We start from the raw sequence: 26,984 nt of genomic DNA, 5'->3' as shown, positions 1-26,984 counted from the left end.
CATTTCATAAAATGAATGTTATTACTGTTTTAATAATAATAAAGAAATTTAGCAATGGTGAGCATTGAAAAAAAAAATCATAAAAAAAACGTACCAACCCCAAACATTTGAAAGGCAGTGTATGTATAAATGTATATTTGTTATATGTATTATAGCAATGCTATAAGAACAGACCAGCACACCATTTTTGAGGAGAAACCACTAGTCACGAAAAAGTTAAATGTCACATGCACTGTCCTAACTTCATACCTATTGCTTTTTACTGTTAGTCATTATCAAATTCAGCACAAAACTTATTCTATGCCTTTCCAAGGGTAGTTTAAACATCCACTTTAGAGTGCCACAAACGCTCAGCAAAACTGATGGAGGATTTCAATGAAAGATTAATTGGACACATTACAAGAGCCCGGAGCTCTTCTCTCTCCTCCTCCATTCTGTCTACTCAGGCTAGACATAAATCAGTTATAGCAGAAGCTATGTTGAAACAGATTTAAAATCATACTTGTATTCTGTTAATCCCCCTGATTATTTTTAGTGCAATAAATGCTTTTTCTAACTTATAATTTGCATATTATTATTAAAATTGTATAATTTTAGTGTTTTACATTATATTTTTTATATCTATTTGAATGACTTTCTTTACTGAACTGTGCAGCACTTTTTAATGTGCTATAAACTTTAAATAAAATATGTTAAACTAAATCTGTTTAAAAGAGCACATTCATTTTGAATATACTCTATAGTATGGATGCTGTAGACAGCTACTGTGAATAATATGCTCTGTCTCTGTGGACTGTTTCCACCATAATCCATTCACTTTACCTACAGTACATTGCTTGCCCGGATATTACTTAAAAAATATCCATATAAAGGCAATGACAAAAGCAGAGTTCATGAAGGTGGTGAAGCAAACCCCATGATTTCTTTCTTCTGTTGTTTCCAGCCACAGCCTGTTTCCATGGTAACTCAGCCGGAGACAGAGCTGTGGAGAAGGGCACACCCCCTCCCCCCTCCCCCTGGCAACCTGTACATGAGTATGCGTGTGCAAGTGAAAGTGTGCGCTGTCCATTGTGTTTCCAGCTGTCACTGGCCATGACGAAAACATTTATTCATGAACGTTTACTTGTAAGCATTGCCGATCGGTACACTTCAGAACATAAGGTTCATACTCATGTCTCTAAATAGTTGTAATGTTACTGGTGGCAGACATAATGTTACATGGTAGCAGACGATGATATGCTTACATGATAGTGACTGACTAACTATCATGTAAGCATATCATCGTCTGCTACCATGTTGACCCCTCCCAGGTCTGACCCCATTTCCTCTGTGCTGCTCCAGAGAACTCTGGGTGGAGTCCATGTTGCTATGTGCCTGACTGCTCGCAGTGCCACACATTTTCAATATCCGCCCCACCCCATTATGCAAACCTTGTTTTTCCTCTCTTTCTTCCCTTGAAGCTGAGCAAGACACCCAGTATTTAAATCCTTCTTCTAGCAGGATGCCCAGCCCTGTCCAACCATTTGGGACAGACACCCTTCCCAGATAAACAAGAGGTTGAGCAACAAACAGCTGCCTTGTGCCCTCCGCTCGGGCCGAACACCATTTGACAGCAGCACCCAGAGCATCATGGCTTAGCGCCAGAGTATTAAAACTCGCCCTTCAGGAAGACCAACCCTAAACAGCAGACCCAAAGTACCATCGGTGAGGTCTCCAGAGTTTGGGAAGGCACCATGCAAGATACGTGCTTCTGATTAGGGCATGCGGCGAGGGGCCGAGACCTGTCTGCAGACCCTATCTTTGCAGAAACTCTGCAATCTCAGTAAACAATGTTCTGTTTGTTAGAAAAGCAACATATATTGATCTTATGTGTACAAATATGGGCTTTACAGTAATTTTAGGTTGGCAATGGCAAGTTTCATTTCTTGCCCACCAGACAATTTTTTTTACAATATTTTTTTTTTTTTCAGTATAAACGTATAAAACTCATATATGGTTGTTTTGTCAACTTTGGGCACGTTTAGCCCTTTGGAAAATGACAATAACTTTTCACATTCTCGCTAGTTAATTTAATTTGTCTTTAAATTATGAGCACTTTTTATGCCCACCACTTCAAAAGCAGACAGTGTGTAAGGCCTGTCACCCATGCAGCACATACTCCCTAACAGCAGGAAGTACACATGCAGCTGAAGACAAACAACCCCATATCTGCATATCATTATGAGTACTATGGTGTTTTTCTGTGAGAGATGCAGTTGTCTGAAGCTAGTCTTTCCCTAAAACAAATGTGAAGGAAACAGATGTTTTTAATCAGCTTTCGTTTTTCCCAATTCCAGTTTCTTTATTTTCCCCTGTGATCACAATTTCATAAGATTTCAACATTCCCCTTGGGGCAGGCTGATGCTAAGTGCTTCACTCAGGGGCACCCTGGTGATCAAGTCATTCTCAAACTGTCAACTTGCAAATCTCCGACCTTTTTATACTGCAAAAAATAAGCACCCTTTGTCTTGTTTTTCAATATAAATATCTTAACATTTTTAAATAAAGATGCATTTTCAGAAAATGTATCAATAAAGAGTTTTTGCTTTAAATAAGAAAACATATGTATATCAATGGGGTAAGAACAATCTAGGTTTCCCTTTGAGTAAGTGTATTTTATTTCACTTAATGTAAACATAAACTCAATGAATTGTTTTTTTTTTTTTGACTTAATGTCAGAGTTCATCTGTCATCTTTGACTTCATGTTCATTTTGCTTCTCAAGTAAATATATATTGTTTTAAGAATGTTTAGGTATTTGTACTGGGAAACTAGATAAAAATACTGAGTCATAAAAAAATGCAGTGCACAGCAAGTATAAATGAACCAACAGGAATTATTGAACAATCCAGAAAGTGGTCCTCACCTTTGCCATGGTACTTGGCCTCGTCCAGCAGAGGTAACATGATGGTGGAGTTGAGGGTTGAAGGGGAACGTACGGCTGTGGTGTACATGAGGGGCAGTGACTGCACCACCACAGGGATACGGTGCACCTGGCTGGGAAGTTTACTAGGGCTGGAAGGGGGGACGGGGTGGATGATGTGCAAAAATTGCTGGCCTCTAACTCCATGAGCAGAGCCCACCAAGGGCCCGGGTGTCAAAATGGAGGGCATTCCCGAGGAGACTGAGGTGATGACGGAAGGTGAGGATGACAATGATGAAGAGGAAGATGGAGAGAAGGCTGAGGTAATGGGTGAGCTGTTGGATGAAGGAGATGATGTCCGTGTCTTGTTGATGGACAGGTCCACGGGCTCTGTCTGGGTCTGAAACTGCTCGGACGAGAGCAGGTCTTCTGGAGGTTCGGCCTTCACTTTGCTGAGCAGGAGTGGCACAGCCTCCATATCAGGATAGCCGTGCACTTTGGGTGACTGTAAGAAACAAACACATAATATTTTGTTAATGAAATTTCTGACGGAAACTCAAAAAAAAAAAAAAAAAAGATTCAAACTAGTCATTTGTTCGCAAATATATCATCACGTCTTCGCAACTGTTGTCTTAGTCTGGAACATGGACAAAATGTAGCTTTCACATCTAAAAGAACATCATTGTGGAAACATCTCTGTCAACTTCACATGGGTGTCTGCACAAGGACACAGCGTAAATAAAGTGCTAGCATTCTTCTCTGCAGCAAGCGCATACGGTGAAATAATCGCTCCTGAGCAGGCGGCTAATCATGACAGAGCAGCTCATTAAACTGAGGGGAAGAGTTCTCGAATTGCAACGGCAGATGTGATAAACGGTTCGCTGCAGAATTACATCTCGACTTTGTTTATAGACTCCATTTTCTTTATGCAGACTGAGTGGGCCTGTAACAAATCCACACCGAGCTCATACTATTTTTACTCTGGACACGTGGAGTCACTTACCGACTTGTGAATCAGCAGTATGCTGTACAATATAACTGCATTTGAATCCAAAAATAAACAAATGTCAAGCAATTAAATATGCTGACATGACCCATAAAAACCCAGGTTGGGTCATTCAGGGTTCAGAGTGCATTGCCACAGCTCACAGGTCAGGACAACATGACCTCAAGGTCAGGCTTACAATACTGATTTGATTGGGCAGGGAAAGGAGCAGTATTTTTAGAACAGAGACCCCTTTCTGCAAAGTGTGACATTTAACCCATTCATCAAATCATTTCTCTATTGTGGGCCAGTTAAAATATTTACATTTTGCATTTGAAAAACATGCTTCTTCAACAATCATTTTTACACCAAACCCAATTAACCCTTTGCCCTAACTTCACTGCATTTTAAGCATTTTAACAATCAAAAGAATTTTAAATAAATTAATAAATTAATACAAATATTCTAAAACAAACAAAATGGCAAGATGTTATTAAACAAATACAGAAAACACGGGTTAACAATTAAAAATCATAACAGACATGAACATTTTGAGAAAATGTAATATATCTGTTGATTCAGTCGCAAATCAAATAATAACCCTTAGGTGGAATGCTGATTTTTCTACTTCTATTCTTTATTTCATAGGAAATGTAGAGCATGTAATTTGTACAATGTAATTTTTTTTCTGTTATAAATGCAGACCACGGTCAGATTTTAAGGGAATTTTTGTATTTCAGTCTTGAAAAATACTGCACAGCTGCACAGACAGGGTGGTAATCAAACCCAGTGAGTGAATTTCTATTAGCATAGCATGCAATCAGCAACCTACTAATGAGGGTTGTATGAAAGAGGAAGGGAGGTGTCGCTAATGACCAATCAGCATCGTCAGACTCGCTATCTAATTGAAAAACCTGCCTCAGTAGTACCTAAGAGATCCTTTGTGTTCCTAGCAAAAGGGACAACATGTTTCTGGTCAGTTCCTTTAGAAAAACACCTTGGAGCAGTAATGCAATCTCCATGATTCCTGCCGATTTTTTTTTTTTTAATAAATCACTCTTTAGAGTGTCTGTAGTGAACTCTCGCTCTAGTTCTATTGAATTCTGTGATGTACCCTTCAGGGTATGCTTAAGAGGCTTTACACGGCATAATATTTTTTGTTTGTTTGTGTGTGTATATAGGACATTGTGGCGGATCTGTGCCTGCGGCTACTGTAGCCTCAGGTCTTTGCATCCCCTCTGACAAACCTCCTTCTCAAATAGATCTCATCTCTTTTCACTGTAGTTAGTTTGGCCTTGTAGAGCTCTGAATTTTGAGTCACTGTTTTTATATTGCTCTAAGGCAGGTTCGAAGCACTTGAAGATAAAAATGCAGATAATCAAGAACTGCACTCGTGAGGTGCTCATAATTAATCAGACGGTATCGCTGGCTGATCCATTAGGCTGAACACATACAGTGTTTCATGATGAAATGTGTAAAGGAAAGAAAATCAGATGAAACTGTAAACTGTATCAAAGTGAAACTGTGAACTATGGTTTACTGTAGCACACATGACCTTCTTTCATACGGGATAAAGTGTAAATCAAAGGCTATGAGGTGATAGTTGTTTTGCAAGCAGATTCCTGTTCTTGTTTGAATGACACTTTCTGTAAGAAGGTTTTCAAACCTTAATAGCTCTCTCCTCTGTACTTTCCACCTTGACTCTTTACTGATGACTTTCACTTTATTCAGGGATCCTACGTGAGATATCGGTCTAGCTGGTGAGGGCATATTAACTGGTGCAAACAATTCTCAGCAAGGTCTTGGCAAGTGCCCACCAGAACAACCACCATGTTTGAGCGATGAGATGCACTTCAAAGAGTCATCGTGTAGGTTGGACACTTCCTGGCGCTTGGCAGGATTTTGACACATATGGATAAATATGTCTACCAGCCTTTTGCAGCAAGGAAGCAAGGTGTTGCTTTTCTGGCTTGAGAAGTAGAACACAACAAGGGTATGTTGTTGGCTCTCAGACGCAACTATTCACAGGTTCTCTCTCCAAGGAAATAGTGCATCTATCCATATCCGCGTTTGTGGTTTTTTTAATTGATCAAATAATTTGGAGCAGTTCATTGAATGGTGCATCACAATGAATGACTGAATTACTCTATTACTTATCAATTGGGTTTGACCAATATATTCATGTACTCGACACAGAACCAACTTTACATGCCAAGCCATGCATTGCTGAGTTAAAAGCTTAATGATAACGCTGACAGGTTAGTTATATAGTTCAGGGGTGTTTTTTTTTTTTACTTTTTGATGCCAAGGACCATGGTCTGACAATCCCGTTTTCTAAAATATAAATGTTGTTTAGATTAATCGTGATTATTTTTATTATATTGACAGCCCTAGCTTTTAACACTAACAAATAAAAACTAAATCTATACATTTTTTATTTATTTATTTTTAAGATGCACTACTGTTCATAAGTTTGGTCAATTTTTATGTTTTTTTTTAAAGAAGTCTCTTATGCACACAAAGGCTCCATTTATTTGATAAAATACAGTAAAACTGCAATATTGTGAAATATTATTATAATTCTAAATAACGCTTTTCTATTTGAATATATTTTGAAATGTAACTTATTCCTGTGATGGGAAAGCTGAATTTTCATCAGCCATTACTTTGTAAAAAAAATTATTTACTGTCACTTTTGATCAATTGAATGCATCCTTGATGAATAAAGGTAAATAATAAATAAATCAAATTAAGTAATTGTAATTAAATTATAAATATATTTTAAATGGTCGCCATTATTTTGCCAAGTACGACATGTTCCTGGATCAATATCTTTTGTTGATCCTGGATCAACATTATTATTAAAGATATAGATTTAACCCAATCCCTACCCCTAAACCTAACCCTACCCATAATTTATTCCTAACATCAGTGGGAAATTATAGCTGATTAACAAGAGTGTAGAAGCACCTAACCCTGATTTGAAGCCTAAAACAGATATTTCCTGAAAAGTTATATCTGAATTCTGACTGGTTGATTGGAATGTTGTTCCAGGATCAACAAGGATGTTGATCCAGGAACATGTTGTACTTGGTGAACTCACGCTCACCATTATGAATACCTAAAAATTACAATAAAAAAAAATTACTGACCCCAAACTTAAACTTCTTATATGCCAAAATTATAGAATTAAAAATTAATAATGTCAAAGTCAGTAAATCTGTTACAAAATTTTAAATAATTAATTATAAAGTATAATTTTAATTGACAGTCCAAAGTATACAATACATAACATATATTTCTGCCATTTTTTTCTCATAAAATTATTTCTGAAATGATCTGCAGTTGTCCTACATGATCTGAAAAAATTGGTACAAAAGCCGTCACTGGGGCATTGCCTTTTGAAAAGGTACACCTTTGTACCCCTAAAGAGTGCACATTAGTACCTTAAAGGTACATATTAGTACCTAATTGCTACATAGTAATAGATTTTAAAATTACATTTACCTTATTTTCTGAGAGTGTGAGGTATTTCAGCAAGCATTTTTTAAAGATATTTAAGACTAATGTATTTTATGTAATGTATATTTTAGGGCTGTTTATGAGAGTGCAGCACCCTCTTGCAGGCCCCTTGGGGTCCCTAATATATAGTATAAACAGTACATACTCTGATAATGCCTACAGGACATCATACAGTACAAGTGCACTTAGGTAAGCAGCATATGAAGAATTAATGACATCTGTGCTGAACCCTGGCGAAATGGCTGGCCTGGCTGCAGTGGCCCTGACTATAAGCCCTGGATGCATTCCTGCTCCAGCTGTGGCTCTCCACATCAGGGCTGATCCACACACACACACACACACACACACACACACACACACACACACACACACACACAAGCACCTGGGAGTAATTAGGGGTATCACAGTGAGGGGGTGAGCGTGTGAGGGGTGAATGAAGTAGAGGGTGGTATGGGAGTGTAAAATTGTATGAAAAACAACTGTTCTCTTACCCCTCTCTCAGATTCCAGAGGTTCTGCTTTGACTCGGACTGCAGGCATTCCGTCTAGCATTAACATCCTGTTATTGATGGCGTCTGAGAGCCGAGAGAGAGAGAGATAAAAAGAGAAAGGCATGAGAAAGCTGCTGCGTGTGACTCCTCTCACCTTTTCCACGACTGAATCAGACCTACTGTAGCAAGCTCCGAACAATAGCACAGGCTACAATGCAACAGGCAATGATGTCATCAAGGAATGCAGTTAGTAAACAGTCCAGGTTTATGGCCGAGGGTAAACAAACGCATCTGGGCTGTATGTTGGCTGGTATTTTACATCTAAATGACTGTGAAGATTGAGTGACACAGAATGTAGCATAGTAAGAAAGCCATAACACTTAATCATGTCAATGCTGAGAGAATACAGGATAAATACAGAATGAATTATGATTTTATGTGAATAAACACTGAAAATTCTATCCCCCTTGAATTCCAAAGCCACTCCATCAGCTGAGGCAACATGTTTCTGTGCCTGGTTTAAAAAAAAGAAAATCAATCAAAATGTTAATTGATGCTTTTAAGTTACATATCACATATATTTATATATGAAGCTAAAATGGTCATATTAAACATATACCTTTTGTGGTTTAATCTGCCTTCAGTTAGCAAGCTGATAGCTAGTGCTGGGTGATATACTGGTTCAAACAGTAAACCAGTATGAATTACAAACATGGTATACATTTTTTTAAAACCTGCATACCGTGGCATACAAGTGGCTAAACAAGGTAAACAGTGTTGTGAACTGAGAGGGGATCCTTGTTAACTGTTAATTACACTTCTGACTAATGTTTGGAGAACATTTAGAACTATTAATAACACACAACAAATTCTTTAACTGGGCAAATAAACCAACTGTAAATGACAGTTAACAGAACCATAGACGATGAAGATGCTACAGGCAGAGCAAACTCGCTTCACCATGCGCAAAATATTGGAGAAAAAAAAAATCCTGAATCCTGAATTGGGGGTGGGGGTCTGACAGTCAGGAGAACTGATTGTCATCAGAAAAGTTCAAATGGTATTTTCTTTTCATCTTATCTCCATGTAGTATTAAAAAGTGCAATGCTGCTGTGTTTACAGCGGTATCCAAGGAAACGCTGTATCGCTGCTGTTCCATAAGCGCCACCTGCTGCCAGAGAGTCAATATTTATAACTTATTCAGCCCGTGTGCTGTTTGTTTCACGCAGATATGTTTGCTTATTTCACAAAGCTAAAGGTGAAACAATTATTTTATTGCCTTAAATTTAGAGATTATATAATCTATTTTACATCAAAACGCCATCTCTGTTTGAAACCTGCAATTGCAGTTATTTGTGGAATTATCACCTTTACATGAGTTGCGCATAGCCACGACTCCTCAGCGCGGATGTATCTAATGTTTGTGGATTATGTCTGGCTGTCAGTCACCGCACCGGTGTAGATACTGTATTTCACAATTACATTTTCTATATCTTGGAAATATGACCAAATACAAATTTTCACTAGAACATGTCATTTGAACAAGTAAGTAACATGTCTGCCACTTTTGTTCTGACCAACTGAGAAAAAAAAAGCATTACAATAAATAGCACTACAAAGGGTAATTAAATCTAACGATCGCTTAAAACGTCTTTTGCTTTTGACTATAGGTGAATCTCCAGTTGTCACTAATGATTGTAGTTTTTACCTTTATGTATTACAATTCGCCATCAATATATGTTTAATTATTCCAGCTGAGAAAAGCCTATATATTTGTCACCTGCAGCATCCTCACATACTACATAGCCTACTAGCCGGGACTTCATGTATACAGACATCACATAATGACGCAAATTTGAACGGTGGCAAACTCTTATTTCAGAAAAATGAAGAAAAAAACGCTCACTTTGAAAAGATAAAATGAGTCTAATCCAGCCAAATAAGTAAATAAATAAATGAATAATTCTAAGAAAATCAGTTGTTAGTGTGAGTTTTTTTTTGTTTTTTGACTTTGTAAAAACATTGCTTTCACAACTCAAAGTGACATAGAATTATATTCAAGGTAACAAGTTATATCCAAAGTAATAAGACTTGGTTAGTTGATTGATTCAGTCATTTATTTATTTATTTAAAAAGAGACATTGTACATTAATAAATATTCAAGTAAATGCAAAGTGCCCAAGTTAGCCAAAAGGCTATTTTTCAGAAGTCCCTCTGTCTGGTGTTGTTATGCAGAAAAAAAAGAGAGTAAAATATAAAGCATATAGAGATCAGTTAAACAGCACACACTGTATAACATAGGCTATTTAAAATGATAAAAAAAAAAAAGGTCTTGCTGCAAAAAAAAAAAAAAAAAAAAAAACATCATCGTGGACAACTTTACCGGCTATTAATATGCCAATTCCTAAAATATTTGAATAATTAATAGGATGCATGTCCTAAATCCCGTCAAAATCCATCCTAGACCACCTTTGAAAGGTTTTTCAATAATCCGTTCACCGGAAACTCATTAATGCCAGGTGTAAAGGGGGCCTGTATGATTGAATGAATGATACATTTATATTGCGCTTTATTGTGTATTGTTGTACACCCAAAGAGCTTTACAATCATGTAGGGGTCTCTCCTAAAACCACCACCAGTGTGCAGCATCCACTTGGATGATGGCAGCCACAGGAAAACGATGCCAATGCACTCACCAAACACCAGCTACAGGTGGAGAGGAGATAGGAAAGAACATGTAACATCACCTAGGCGACCAGCTGCATGTCTGTATAGAGCTATGCTAGCAAACACGTGCACACACTCATACAAAACACATCTACATACATGCACGCAAACTGCTATCATCAGAGTCTCCTGACATTTCTTTTCTTGTATATTCACACAAACGACAAGACTTTCTAACAGAATCTATGTCTTTGTGCAAACTCCCCTCCAGCGTCAAAGTCTCGGAACAAAGACCCCAGCCTTGTTACAGCTCTGTGCTTTACAGTGGGCACTGCTCTACGAGACTCTCTCACTCATGAAAAAGTGGCCACCTCCCTCAACATCCAAGGGATGCACAAGGACAGCTTTAATGAACTAGTGGAATCTGATTACAAGTTAATATGGCTCTTGGAGCACTGCATGATGGGGAGATGAGACGCTCAAGCACTCCGTGACTTGTCTTGAGGATAGAAAAGAGTGAGCATAAATCTCTGCCTGTCAAAATGACTTTCTTAGATGTGACAGAGTGTTGCAAACATGGTCGGTGTGGCTTTCGGAGTTGTTACGACTCTTAGAAAAAGGGAACTTCATGAAAGAGCCAATCACAACAATGCAATTGTGGCTCAGAGGGATGTGTCCCGAAGTAACCCATGCACTTATTATTTTAGCAGCAGCACATGATGGAATGCAAGCAAGCAGATACGCTCTAAACATCTCTATTACACTTCACTCCTGGCATGGGCGGCAGGAAATGAGGCCCAGATCTCGACTCAGCACTTGGGCTGAACCCATTCTGGTGAAGATGAGAGAACACTACGGTCCACCGGATGAACCAACATTTTCATGTTTTTACAGGCAGTGCTCATTTTTCACACAGTTATTGTTTTAGTAGTCATTGTTCTATGAGAAAAAAAGACTAATGTTTGTCATGTCGTGTTTAATAATTTAAGTATTCATTTGTTCATAAAATGGTATAGTTTTACTGAGAAACATAACATGCAAAATGACAAAACCCTGTGTCAAACAGTAAACAGATCAAACTATTTCCCAACATTTAGAAAAATATATAACAATTAAACATCTGACCATATCAAAAACATTTTAAATACACTACTGAAGAATTTAATTTTGAAACAGAAATAAGTTAACACTGTTATTCAGCAAGAAGGCATTTAACTGGTTAAGAAATGTATCATGTTACAAAAGATTTCTATTTCAAATAAGCACTGTACTTTTGACCTTTCTTTGTATCAAAAAATCCTGAAAATAATGCACAACGGTTTTTAACACTGGTGCTAAAGAAACATTTTTGTATTATTATCAAAGCAGCATATCAATGATTTCTGAATCATCGTGTGACAAAACATGGGCTGACTGCCTGAAATTCAGCTTTGCCATTACAGTAATACATTTCATTTATTTTTAAAATAGAAAAACTTTGTTTTAAAAGGTAATAATATTGCACAATATTACTCTTTTCTACTGCATTTTAAATCAAATAAATGCAGCCTTGGTGAGCATATGAGACTATTTATGTCTGTATGGATGTTAACCATTAGCAGTTGCACTGTATTTAACAAGCTTTCTTGCTTTTCTTAGAAAGGAGTCTTATTTATGTAAAGTTAAAAGCAAAATATAATATCTGTGTGGATGTCAACCCAACGTTCATCATTGACAAAAGTGTGCTTCCAAGCTAATCCGTGTGCACTGGATTGATATTGTGATCAGGATGTCCAATGGCTGCAGGTAGTGGTAGGCTGAGATAATGTTGCCATGGCAACTCAAGTTGGAGCTCAGAGGGTTATTGTCCTTCTGGATTGACAAGGTTTCACAGTTGACCAGGGCATTTGCTGTTCAAGAGCGGACTATTTTTTTGTGTGTCCAAGGAGCTGTCATCACACTCAAGTGTATTGTGTAAGCAAATTACTCTGAGACATTGATCATTAGATCAGATAAATGAGCCAACCTCTTGCCTGACTAACCTTGTCCCTTAAGAGAGCTCCAAATGGGAAATCAATACCATGAGCAAGGTCTCAGTTGTTTCATTAACCATCAAATGAACAGATTATTAGCATAATTGAGTACAGCTCCATGAGGTTAACGTTTAGGCACAATTTGTCTATTTTAGCTCCAATTGATTAACACTTAATCAAGAGGTTGTGATGGAGGATGGTGTATCGCCAACTGTAGTTAACAGTACCAAGGTGATACAAGAGGCAAGAGTAATGATGACTAATTCTAGGTCCATTTTCCTCCAAACAGCACAAATGTTCCACGTCAAATCGGTGTGATTTATCTTATCAAGTATACTATCAGTGTATTACAATAAACCCATTGAAACATGTTTCAAAATATCCGTTTTTTGTGTTCCACAGAAGAAAGCAAGCAACATAGGTTTAGAATGACACAGGGGTGAGTAATTAATGACAGAATTTTCATTTTTGGGCAACTATTGCTTTAAAGACCTGAAGAAATGGAAAGAGAGCAGCTGAGCGAGTGAGAGATTAAGATCACCTTTCCATTTCACCGGGATGCTGAAATGAAATGGTGATCCCAGGTGTGAGTGTTATGAGCATGGGAGGTGCAGTGGCTGAGTGCTCAGGCATCTCATTGCCATGCACGACTGGAGCCGCCCCCCGAGAGGCTCCCTGAGAAGAATGAGGGCAATTCAACTGGAAACAGGGCAACAGGGAGGGGGCCCGCCTGGGATCTGATTCCGGCTGAGGATGGGGGAGCCAGGGGAGGGGATTGGCTGGCACTTCCATGCCCAGCCGTAGCTTCAGAACTCCCCTATAGACTTGGGTGCCGGCAGAGACACTGCGCAGGGGGCGTAATCACCAAGCAAACCCCGACGAATGATTACCGGATCAATATGAGGTGACAGGTCTGGGTGGAAAAGCCTGACCTTCCTGGACCCCACGCTGACCTTGCTACACAGTGATTTAAAGAGCATTCAACTTGCCCCCCTGAAGCCCGTTGCATTCCTCATTGTGTAACTTTCTGCCTAGCCAAGCCTGGTGTGGCATTGATGTGAGGGGTGTTGCAGTGCACAGAAGGAGCCTCTATTTAAGTGGTTTGGAGGTATTTCTAGAGTTATATAAATCTGTTGAGGCTTAAGGTGTATAAAACTTGTTTGACATCTAAAATTCTGGCCGATACAGACAAACAGATAATTGATTTTGTGTTTATGTCTGATATTAATCTTTTTCATTTAAATTTAAGTTTTAAATTAATTTAAGTGTTCATTTGTCATTTGCATTAGTTTTTTAACTTTATATTTCTAAATAGTAATATAATGTTCTATTTTCAGTTTTATTTCAGTAATTTCAGTACTTCAACTTTTGCCTTGGTAACTATCTAAAATAAGCAAAATAAGTCTAACATTTAAATTTTATTTCAGCTTTATTTCAATTAGCAAAAAACTATTAATAGTTTTAGTTTTAGTTAACAACAACACTGCCATGAACAACAGAATAGTCAATATACTGTATAGTAGGCCAATATATATTCAACAATATCAAAAAAGTGTAATATCAGCCGATAAAAGACATGCTACTATACCAATATATTATATAACCTAGAATAAAATATTCAAATATTTCAGAATAAGAAGAAAAAAATAAATTTGGAACATGAGCAGAAAAGAAAGAGGAGCAGGATTATCTTCCTACTGCTTGGAGGCGTTTCATATCTGAATTTCTTTTATTTTTGCACTGGAGGAGTAGCACACTAACAGACGGGTTGCCTTGGTCCTGCCAATGCTTTGTTCCCATGTCGAGAGCCCTGAGCAACTGTGGGCATCTGTGGCACAGAGGCTGGTCCTGCTGCCATGGGCCGAAGGGTGGAAATGCGGATGGGGATGAGAGGAGAAGGAGGAGGTGGTTGGGGAGGGAGATTTAAGCACTGGAGCCCAGCCAAGAGCCAGACAAGAACACTGAACTCAAACATGCCAAGTGAGCCTCTATGGCTCAACCAGAGCAAAAGAACAGCATTTTACATAACATCAGATTCCACACTGAGGAGAAGAGCTTTTGAGAGTTGCTCCCCCACTGAGCTCTTATAAATCGATTACCTTGTCATTTGAGTTGCAAAAAACGAACACTTTGGAAATATTAAAGTTGAAGTTTGCAATTTCCGATTCACTAGTGCTACTAACAGATTGTAAAAACACTGACTGTCTGTAAGGAGGCTTAACGAATTTGGTTAGACAAACAGTCTTTTGTTGTTTGCAAAAACAGGTAGCTACGGACCAAAGTCAAAATACCAAATTACAATTACCTTTATATTAATGCATTTTATAAAATAAAGTAAAATAAATGTTCCTCATAAAAATCCTGAAACCACTTAAGTCAAAAATTTTATTTACACACAGAAACTCCACATGATGCAATGAGAATAAGGCTTCCTCTGGCCACTGCCAGCCAATGTCTGCAAGACAGAACTCAGCTCAAGCTCACTTCCCTCTTTAGAGGCCCCATAAACAGCAAATATGACGAGTCAGCACTCTGTCATCCCCAGCAGAGAACATGCAGGCTAAATAACACCTTTCCATTTACTGTCATGCTGGACAAAGTAACTCTTAATTATTTAACCTATCAAGACGGAGGGGTCATTGTGTCATAAGCTTAATGTTTCACTATCAATAACTTATAAAATTAAGTTTTGGAACAATTTGTATTATGGAAACACACACACACACACACACACATATACATATACATATATATATATATATATATATATATATATATATATATATATATATATATATATATATATATATATATATATATATATATATATAAAATTAAATAGAATAAAAATTTGCTGAATATATAATGTAATACTAAAGCACTACCATCCGACACTTTCACTTTTTTGTTGCACACTTAAAAACTTTTCAGAAGTGAAACATCAAGTTCATCTCACACATCTAAGTTCATGTATTGTCTGAGTATGTACTGCATTTGAAGAGGAACTTAATTCTTGATGGCCAACACAAAAACTTCTTCCCTTACACAAACTGAACAGCGAATGAATTTCAGAAAACATCATAGCATACAATCACACCCACATTCACATCTCTTTCTGATGGATTTCATGGATTCTAACCCCAATGCTTCCCATACTTCATTGTGGACTGTATTTCTGGGTTAATATTTTCTGGCATACTGTGAATGACTTCAGAATTTCCATTTTATAAGGCACATTTTCCTTGGCAGGCAAGTCTGCCCTAAGACTTTGGCCGCTTTTGGGACCTTTGATTCGAGCTCTAGAGAGATGTGCTGCTTCAGTACCAGCCGAGTTTGTGGATAAATAACATGAGCGTGTGTTCTCCTCCCTGTGCATCCGGACGGTAGTGTTTCACCTCAGGGAGCCCACTTTTCCATTTTCCTCTGGCTAAAAACAGCCACACAACAATGCCTGTCATTCACTTGGGCCCCCAACATAGCAGATTTGCTGTCTTGTAGCTCTCTTTATGTTTCTGAGTGTGACAAATGTACTCTGACTCAGACATGACCAGATAAACTCTTCTAAACAAAAAATGAGGTCACAAGGAAACGCACTACTCTCAAATACTGGTTTTAGAGCCATGTCAATGCAATCAAGATGCACAGAGTATTATCCAGTTCACCCAGAAGAAGCCCTAAAAGCCCATTAGCACAGTCAAATGCTGGTTGCCAGCTGTCAAAAGACTGAACTGTACATCAATTTTACCCCGTTACCCCCATCACTAGGCCTCACACACCTGATAGGAAGTAAGAGACCTTTAATAGAGCACTGAGGCTCTTGTAAACACTAGGCCAACTTTCCAAAACACAGGCTGACGGAAGCACCCGTAGTCTAGCAAACTGCCCTTGGGCTTCAGCTATTTCTGCACGGGGAGATCCTGTGTCAGTGTTCCAATGAGGATAAGACAGCTCAGCCCAAGAGAAACAGCCCAGTCTGCACCACTTGCATATAAACAGCTGGACATTGTCAAATTCTGGAACTGTTGGCACAAGAGAAATCATGGCTATTTCTGCCATTTAGTTTGTTCAGAATTCAGAAAAGGAAAGAAACTGGTTATTAAAATGGCCATTAGGCTTTCAAACATGATTCACAACTATTAGCCTAATCTAAAAAAGTCCTTTCCCATAGTACATAATATTACAAGATAAATGATAGCACTCAGGTTTACTTACTGATTGATCAGAGCTATGGGGGTGAGAGGGAGTGAGTTGTGTAAAAAGCAATCAAGGAGAAAAGAGGGGACAGAGTCGACTCATCATTTTTTAAAACCACAAAAATAACGTTCAGCTGAATCCATGTTAATGCTAAGAAAAATACTAATACAACTGTTTTTGAGAAAATATACATCATCTACACAGCTGCAATATGTGCATCTTCCTGGTCACCTCCTCCTAATCAGCATTTTCAGCTGAAGAATCTGTGTCAAAGTTTGTGAAAGCAGAATTAAAGGGCTTAGAATCAGTAAACACATCCGTAACACATTTAGTCAAAGCTTAGCTATTTTGTTTGAAGTTTCAGAATGTACAGTGACAGGCTTTTAACTGAGTGGAAAAGGGGCATCTTTACCGCTAAAGCAAAGGCATTGTGGGTTTTTTTCATTCACGTGGTTTTGCAGCTTCTCGTAAACCTGTCTGGTTTCCTGAGCTTTGGTTTCTCTGCCAAATCTGTCTGACCTCTGACAAATTTCTCATGATTTTCCAACATATCACCCCTGTATTCACACATATGTACACTGTATATTCACTTCAGTAAAGTGTTATATTGGTTTAACAGTAACAAAGTTGAAATAAGGCAGGATGATATATTAAATATTCACAATATATTGCAGTGATTTTTCTGGCGACGTAAAATTCTGCAACAATTGTTGGTTGTTAAGGTTTCAGTAAAATAAAAAGTAAAACGGTGTGTGGAATAAAATATTTATTTTTAATCTACTTAATTCATAATAGAATTTAACAACAAAAGATTTAATCACTTAGCTATAATGTCCAGCCCTAAAATTAAATACATAGAAATCTGCTGTTGCCTACACACTACTAATCTGTAATGGTAGGCTGCACAAAAGGGAGGTGCGACCCCAGCCAATGCTAGCACACCTCTTCCCTTCCCCCTTTAGTTAAAGTGCTGTGGTCTCAGTGGCCTGTGCTTTAAAATAGACCTGACACAAAAACCTCAATTGCTCCGAGAGGTATGGAATGGGTGGAGTGGTCACCGCAGAGGGTATTAGCTGCAGAGAGGTGGACTCAATGGATCAATAGGGAATGTGCATGTGCTGATATGCTGCTTTTACTTCATATTTTCTCCCTCAAAGCCTTCGGTTTGCACAAGAACTGGAAATCCAACCTCATCTCCAATTCAGAAAAGAAAGCTAATGAACTGCCTCTGACCAGCAATGCCTCACAGCTCTCGCTCTCTTTTTCTTTCTCTCCCTATCAGAGTGTGTCACGTCTCAAGTCTGCAGTTGGCGTACTGTAAGGTGACCATATTTCCCAAATGAAAACCGGGGACATTTCTAGTTTAGTAGTGGTATTGTAAATGAAAACAATTAAGAAACATTTTGGGTAATTGAAATAAAGCTGAAATAAAACAAAATATAAATATTAAATGAAAAACTAAAAAATAAATAAAGCAATTTTACCCAAGAAGTCATTAATTCACCTGTCGCTACTAACGGGTTACTACATGTAGCTGGCAAGGTTTCATAAAAAAAAGAAGAATAATAATAATAATTGTAATAATTTATTGATAACCCATTAATAATCCTTCCACAATGTTTATTAGAATGGTTATCAAGCAACTTATAGTCACAGCAGTGCAGTAATACTGATGTAATGAGGTCACAGATGTGTGTTTGTAGAGTATTTTATAATGGCTTCAAAAGCAGCTCACCCAGTCATAATCAAGGACTATCCCTTTTATCAATTAAAATGAAATACATTTAATTTGAAGTAATACAATTACTAAAACAAAAAAAAAGCTAAAAACAAAAATCACATTCACATTGAAAAAACTAATTTCACATTGATTCACATGTTATTAATCCACATTTAATGAACCCAGCCCAAGGTTATCAGTCTTACAAAAGAGTTCTTTAGTACTGCAGGCTTATTTGGAAAAGCCCCTGACTATTATTTACATATATAAATTAAGAAACCAACAATGAAACAACATAGCTTTTCCAATTAGTAATGCACGTCCAGTTTGTCATCCAATCACAATTGCTTGTGATGTGATCGACAGTTAAGAATAATGCCCCACCTCTCAAAGCCTAATCCTGCTAAGAAGGCATTCACAGCTGTCCCCAGCATTCAAGTAAATCCAGTTGTCCAAAGCTAACTTTTAAGGGCCATCTGCATTTGTACCAGCTGTGGACCGCAGGGAAGGTCTGTTTGCTGGAAAGGTAGAAGTTCCATCCAAACGAAACATCACACACAGATGAGCAAACAACAACACAGTTTCACACTCGAGCTGTGCACTGTCAGAGAGCAAATATTCACCTTTATACTTACAACAGTAAAGTGTGATTCACTCAACCAAATGCTTATAAAAAGCACATACATATTATGTACATTAGTGTTCATAAGCTTGAGGTCAGTACGAGTTTTTAAATGTGCTCATCAAGGCTGTGTTTATGTGACCAAACACAGTCGGAAAAAAAATTATATTGAGAAATTATTACACTTTAAAATTATTATTTTCTATTTCAATATGTAATGTGTAAAATGTAATTTAATCATGGGATGGCAAAGCTTAATTTTCAGCAGCCATTACTCCGGTCTTTAAATCACATGGTCCTAAAAAGTAATTTCTTAACATTATCAATGTTGAAAACAGTTATGCTGCTCAATATTTAGTGGACATTTCTAAAGTTAAAAATCAGCATTTATTTGAAATATAAATCTTTTGTAACATTTTATAAAACTGTTAGTTCCATTCCTCGATTCTGATTGGTCAGCAGCTGTGTTTTATTCACGATACAGCACAGCTATAACCGCTTCACCCCAACGGTTCTGTGTATCATTGAGCAACATCTTAATAATGAATTTTTATTAGTCTTTTTGTACCACATGCTTTTGAATCGGCACTTGTGATTTTTTATAAATAATAGCAATTCAATGGCACACTTAAATGCCACTTGCAGTTACACAACTGCCATCATTGCCTTTTCATTCATAGTCATTCTATTGGTCACCGAACATCACATGGAAATAAGAGCAGTCGTACTACAGTATGCATAGCAGTGCAGGTTATACAATGTAGTGAGTCTGTTAATTAAGTGTGTTTGTGGAGGTGGATGGGAGTAGGGCTGGAGATCTGTGGGTGGAGGTGGTGGAGTGTATTATGATCAGTACAATAACCCACTCCTAATGTCTCTGGGGGCCTGCTGCATCCTCCAGCCTTATTGGTGAAGAGCTTCTTTAAGACGCCTCTCTGTAGCCTTTCAATGCCTTGCGCACCAGCCCCCTCCCCCTACACACATAAACACACACTTTCAGATCACCAAACCAGGTATGAATGCACGAACACAAACTTGCCTTCTAGTTTGCAACTAAACACCTACAGAATTTTAGTAAGTTAGATGTGAACAGAATGGAGCTACCCAAAAATCTCCCTTGCGTAAACCCAGGTTCACAATTTCAGAACGTGCATATTTACACAGCTCACATCCTCTTGTAGAACCTCCTACACACACTCTCTGATTGAGCAATGGCATTTATGCCAAACAAGAAAAGACACTATCACAACACAAACGAAGCGAGGCACACACTCATCTCGCACGTTCTGTTTTTCTCTGCAAATCTATAACCAGCTCTCGCTCTTGCCACACTGAGTGAAATAACAACTACAGAGCAAAAATTCAGAGTTCAACTCACTTGAACATTAATAATACAGGAAGTCCTTGTGAGGGTATTTTTAACCTGAAATTTGACCCATTCTGGCACCCATAGCCTCACTTAATAGAATAAGCAGCTGGGTTTATGTTCATGCTTCATATGCAGCGCCTGCTTTTCAGTTTATTTTTCCAAGTTTTTTGCTAGTATCCAGATTTAGATGTCAGGTATGAGTTTGAGCATAAATGGATGCTTATATAAAAATGTAAAATAAATTGAATAAAATTAAAATATAATATATAACTAACAAATAAATAGACAAATTAATAAATAATATTGATGATTGTGATAATTTCAGGGAGTCACCTTGCTCAGAAACATAAAATGGAAAATAGCCTAAAATTGTTTATGATATAATAATCCAATTTATGATCGTGATAGTCTCAGATTAAACCATGTTTAGAGTGTATATCAAACAAAAAATGGCCCAAATCTGTTCTTTAATTAAATTAATAAATTATCAGTATAATCTCAGATTCTACATTTTCACACACACACACACACAAAATAAATAAATAAAATAAATAAAAATGTATGACACCCAGAGTCTCACTTAATAGAATAAGCAGCTAGGTTTAAATTCCTGCTTCACATGCAGCATCTGTTTTTCAGTTTACATTTCCACGTTGTCAAGCATTAGGCGCCAGGTAAGGGTTTGAGCTAGTCACCAGAGGGTAGTTATACTATATGACATGGACTTAGGTTTGAGTCTCTCAAAACTGAGCCATGCATGCTGTGCTTTGCCTTTGGATTGTAATTGACTCCATATGTTGTTTATATAATTTCTCAACCCCTCGCTCGCCAGACCTACAACTACTAACAAAGTTCATGCATATCTCAGAGCATCCTACCCATGGTTTCTGAGTTCCCTGACTGACCAATTAAAAAATAATACAAAATTATAAGAAAATAATTCAGAGCAAATCTTTAATTGTTGTGCTTTGAGGGACTATCCTTATAAAAAAAAAATTCATTAAGTTTCCAAAAGTCATCTCAGGTTAAGGGACGCCATCTAGGTGAACAAAAGGTGTTGTCATGACGACAGGCAGAGAACAGCACATGTGTATGCCACAGGTCTGGTCGTCTTTGATATCTCTTATTGTCAGGCAGAACCATACCATGTCTAATTACTTAAAAGCGTATGTAAATACATCACTACAGACATTCATACCATAAAGACTGTTCTGAATACTGTACATGACAGAAATAAAGAGTGTAGGGTATATCCAGAGTTACTGATACTGAATAGTGACAGTTGTCATTAATCAATTTTGTACTTGAAGTAGATGCAGAATTCCATGCCTTGCTTTCTGTGTCAGAGTGTTCAACAATCATCCCTCCCCCCCTCACCAAGAACAGCTTCAATAAACAAACCAGGGCTGGACACCAGGGTCAAGGGTTGAAAACACCAGAGGACATGCACTAGAACATTTTGTCAGCTTAGCAAAATGTCGAAATAAGAAGGAAGAGAGGGATCATCAGACCCACGTTGTTACCCACAATCCCTTCTTTCATCTACTCTTGGTTTTTGTATGCTAATCTCAGATGGTCCCTTTTATTAGAGACATAGAGCAACTGGAAAATGGCCTGAAATTGTTAAATACATTTTATGATTATGATCTCAGGTTTGTCACCTTTCTTAGAAACATATCAAATGTAAAATGGCTTAGAATTGATCAATAAATAAATACATTCATGATCACAATCTCAAATGATCCCTTTTCTAAAGGGAAAAAAAGCCTGAAATTGTTCAATAAAAAAACAACGAAATAAATAAATATGAAAATGCTCCAGAAATAAACCAATAAAATAAATATTCATGATTTTCTCAGACTGTACCTTTTCTAAAAGTGTAAAAAAAATTTTTTAAATAAAATAAAATCATCCCTTTTATACAGCATGCATAAGATGGAAAGTATGTGAATATATTATCCAAATCCCTTTTGTATTACAAAACAATTATGACATTCCTTTCTGAGTTTTCAAACATTTCTGAGTCATTATTCTATTGAATCACACACTGACATGCATGAAGCCAGCCTCAGCGCAAACACATATCTATATGTCATGATATATAAAAGAGAGTGTGTCGATAAGGAATAAGAAATGACAAACTATTTTTCATACTATTTCATACTATGCACCACATCAATCATTCCGTTTAGTCTGGCAATACAGAACTCACACCTGGATCCGTCAGTGCAGTGAAGGGCATCATTAAAACGATACACTCTCTTTGCCGCCACACAGGACCGGTGACAGACCCTGACCCAACAGTAACTCAACATGTCCACGCTCTGAATGTTTTGTGATCTTTAGCGGTTTGTCACTAAAGCGGGATTGAGGGCAAAGCTGAACATTTGATCACCTGGGGTCGACAGCTATGTAGACCACAGGGGCATTCCTGAGTCCCCTGGGTTGAGCCTGGGACAGATGAGGCCAGTTTGGGACGGAATCCATCCCACTTCCTGGGCTAAAGCTCTGTGAGTATCTTTCGAGGATTTCCCAGATAATTCCTTCAGCAAGGTGTCCAGTCACTGGCAAGTCCCATCAATAATTCACTATCCCCAGCCCACCTGTGTGAAGCTCCTCTGAGCAGAAGGGGTCTAAACTTTACTTCCCGATCCACATGGACAGCGGGCCCAGTTGTGTGGCTATAGAGACTCTTTTAATGGAATCCTCCAGCACAGCCATAAAGCAGAGGTGATAGGCAGATACGCTGTCCTATGATTATTGGGTCCCATTATTGAGCCCTCTATCTGGCTGATTGCAATCACTGAGCCACGGATAAAATCCTTCAATACTCTTCTGATAGGGAAAAGAATTCACAAAGTCAAGAAATCAAACTGAAGCTTTTATTTTTATCAGAGTATGTCCAATATGATCTTGAATATATCAGTATCCAACATTCAAAAGTGTGGGGTTGGTAAGATGTCAATGTTTTTTAATTAAGTTTCTTATGCGTACCAAGTCTGCATTTTCATTGATCATAAATTCAGTGAAAACAGCAATATTGTGAAATATTACTGTAATTTAAAATCACTATATTTTAATATATTGTAAAATGTAATTTATCCATGTGATGGCAAAGCAGAATTTTCAGCAGCCATTGCTCCAGTCTTCAGTGTGACATGATCCTTCAGAAATCATTATAATATGCTGTTTTGGTACTCAAAAACATACCTTTTTATTATCAATGTTGAAAACATTTAAAATTTGTATGATTGTTTTTTAAGATTCTTTGATGAATAGAAAGTTCAAAAGAACAGCATTTATTTAAATTATAAAACTTTTGTCTCATTATAAATGCCTATCCTGTCACTTTTGATCAACTTAATGCATCCTTTTTTTTTATAAAAAAAAAAAGATTCTCAGATTTGAATCGTACAGTGTATATAGCTCAAATGAAAACATAGATTTGGATCTAAAATGATCTAAATTAATACATTTGAAAAATATTTCCTGAACATTAACAGTTACATAACAACAATATAAACTGAGATTTGAACATCAAAAACACGCTAAAACAAAAACTTATCTTTTTTTATTGTATTACGACAAGGTAAGGTGCTGCTTGTCTGTGCAAAACTCACCTCCACAATGCTGGGGTGTTCAGGGTGGTTGCCAGGGATTTGGTTGCGGTTGCTAAGGATGTTCTAAGAGGCTTGTAGCATGTTGCTATGCAGTTGATAAGTTGTTCTAAGTGGTTGCTAGGTGGTTACTTACTGGCCCAAGACATAAGAGACCACCTCAAAAACAAAGATCCTTTATTCTGTGTAAATCTAAGGGCTTTTTTCCCACCCATTTTATGGTCCTCCAGGTGAAAACCGTAAATCTGTTCACATAGTACAACTCTGCTGAACAAGCCACCCAATTTGAGGCATCACTTAATGCCTGACCATAAAAATGAGGAATAATGAAAGTTAATGGTCGCTTACTGAGCACCACTAAATAGCATTTGTGGCCAAAATGAACTTCAGTATCAGCTGCAATGGTATTGTTTACTACTAGTGTTTTGGACAATACAAACATACACTCACTTTAACTTAAGGTCTTTTAACCGCAGTAAGAGCATTAAATAACATCATCTCTCTGGCAGAATTGCCTTGAGCAGCACTGTCAACTGTTTAAGGCTGAGTGACCAACATTTGCACTGTGTAGAGTCACACAGATCAGGACACAGTTACTGTATCAAAGTACACCCACACACACACATACACTCACACACACACACACGCACGCACTCATAGGGGATCCTACCTCCACCCACAATTACACACACACACATGCACATCGACCTCCACATCACTCTCTCCGCGAACAAATGCCTTCGCTGTCGGTTTTGGCCAGGTCTTCCGTAATTGAAAACAACAGCCACGGGCCAGCCCACAGACACGGCACACCAAGCCAGGAGCCCGTCACTACTGACAGCCAGCCATCAATACCAATGCCTGTTCCTTGAGGAGCAGATGACATCCACAACACCACCCCTGCAACACCCCGGCGCACACATACAAACACTTGCCTCCCGCCCCCTCGCTGTCCTTCCTCCACCACTTGAGTCTCTGATTCCTACCCCAGTTTGTCACCACAGTAACTCCACTCATCGGGAAGCCTGTCATCGCTTCGGAAATGCACGTGCCATCGGCAAACGCACACATACACGCTCAAACTCCCTTGCGTTCATGCATGCATGCCGAACGAGGGGGATCAAACTTTTTCGAGAGTGGAACAGGGGCCGCTCAGAGACCTCCGACTCCCTTCCCTCGCACACACTTCTCTCACAGCATGTCAATATTTAACCCAGAAAAAACACTTTGTCTGTTTTTAAAAATAAATGATCTTTTCTAAAAACACCTCTATAAAAATCTACACACACTTTGTGAACCTGAAAAACAATTTAACTCTGTTGAGACACTTAAAATCACTTTATTGAATATTTATATTGTGTATAGCACTTAATGTACATTTTAAACTGAAAGAACAACATAGGAAAAAAATGACACCACGTTTTTTTATCATGTCTTTGGCCACCTGCATTGTACGTTTGTTATAGAAGGCTGGACTGCATCAGAATTGTCATTTGCGTAACACTACAGTGACAGCTGAACAAGATGCACAGAGCAGAGACAAACAAGCAAGACGGAGGCATTCAAAGAAGAAAAGGAAAAAGAACAGCGAGGAAAAGCAAAATATGATCAAATATACACAGACCTTACCAGGAGCTGCAGAGCGACAGAAACTGTCTTCCTTATACAGTCCTCTCTCTTTCTGACTCTCTCTCTCTCTCTCTCTCTCTCTCTGTGTGTGACTCCCTCCCCTCTCAGCTCCTCTCAGCTGCTCAGGGCAGTTCTCAGGAAATGAATGGGAGCTTACAGAGAACTGTTGTACTTGCAAATGACTTACCACGGTCACATGATCTGTTAAATGTAGGGTGGGCCGTTGGGTGGAGGCTTCATGAGCAAGAGAAGACAATATACTCTAAGCTTTAACAGCATGCATGCATCGAATTACACGGGGCCCCTCGTGGGAGGTTTCCGACATGTCTCTGAGCCCAGGCAGAGGAGAAACGCTAGAGTACCTCCCCGTTTAAAGGGTAAGAGAGAAAGAGAAAGAGAGAGAGAGAGAGAGAGAGAGAGTGAGAGGAAGAGAGAGAGAGGGAGAGAGAGAGAGAGAGAGAGAGAGTGAGAGGGAGAGAGAGAGAGAGAGAGAGAGAGAGTAGGTACATTTCCTCACAAAAAGTGCCCTACTTTACAAAAGTTTAGAATTTGACAATAAATATTTAAAAAAAAGTTTAGAAAGGGAAAGCATGTAATTATTTTTGTTAATTAAATTAATGTTTATAAGTAAAAAATAATTTATATTACAAATATGATTACATATTATGATTATTATCCTCATAATCGTTATTATTATTATTATTATTATTATTATTAAAACGTTCATGCTGTATTATAGTCTTAGATTCATATTTGATCTACAGTACTGTATTTATCACAAATTGAAAACATATAAAAATTGGGTTTTATAAACCTAAAGTTATTGTCTGTAGACATTTAACATATTAAGAAATAGAATCAAGCATTTAGATTTTGTGCCTGCATTAAAAGAAGTTTCAGTAAGAAACCGTCTGCTGAGAATGTAAATATAAAAATATAAATGCCTGCAACACACAGCTTTTAATTGGCTCAATTTCTATTAGTCATCAGACACTGCTCCCTTTCAGATTATATGTCTCTGTACTGAAATTCAACAGCATCCATTTATTTCTGTTCATGTAAGCATGTAAAAGGCAATGTTGCGAAGGCTCAATAATGGTTTATTGAAGAAGCAGCTACGGTTTTCAAGAGGCAGATTTGCTCTTCTGGGAACCCTAATTAATGTATACTAAACAAAGCTAATTTGCATCTCTGATAGGCTTTGCATTCCATGCCCATAGGAACTGATTGGGTTCATAGTGATTTGAATACTCTGC

At 37.9% G+C, this 26,984-nt stretch overlaps 1 protein-coding gene across 3 annotated transcripts in view; it reads right to left on the bottom strand.

Annotated features, from left to right (window-relative positions):
• The window catches only part of LOC132153007 (Krueppel-like factor 12), a 36,412-nt gene extending 10,382 nt beyond the window's left edge, over positions 1-26,030 (bottom strand). Inside the window, exons 1-3 of one of the 3 annotated variants that reach the window (XM_059562087.1) lie at positions 25,916-26,030; positions 7,900-7,982; positions 2,905-3,406 (exon numbers count right to left, since the gene is read on the bottom strand). In XM_059562087.1, the coding sequence (XP_059418070.1) occupies positions 2,905-3,406; positions 7,900-7,965 (568 nt within the window). In that variant the 5' untranslated portion in view covers positions 7,966-7,982; positions 25,916-26,030. The other 2 variants (XM_059562088.1, XM_059562086.1) reach the window with 2 other exon arrangements.
• Positions 26,031-26,984: the final 954 nt, after the last annotated feature.

Source organism: Carassius carassius, chromosome 11 (assembly GCF_963082965.1).
Source record: "Carassius carassius chromosome 11, fCarCar2.1, whole genome shotgun sequence".
Taxonomy (NCBI): domain Eukaryota; kingdom Metazoa; phylum Chordata; class Actinopteri; order Cypriniformes; family Cyprinidae; genus Carassius; species Carassius carassius.
This window is presented reverse-complemented; position numbering and strand designations above follow the sequence as displayed.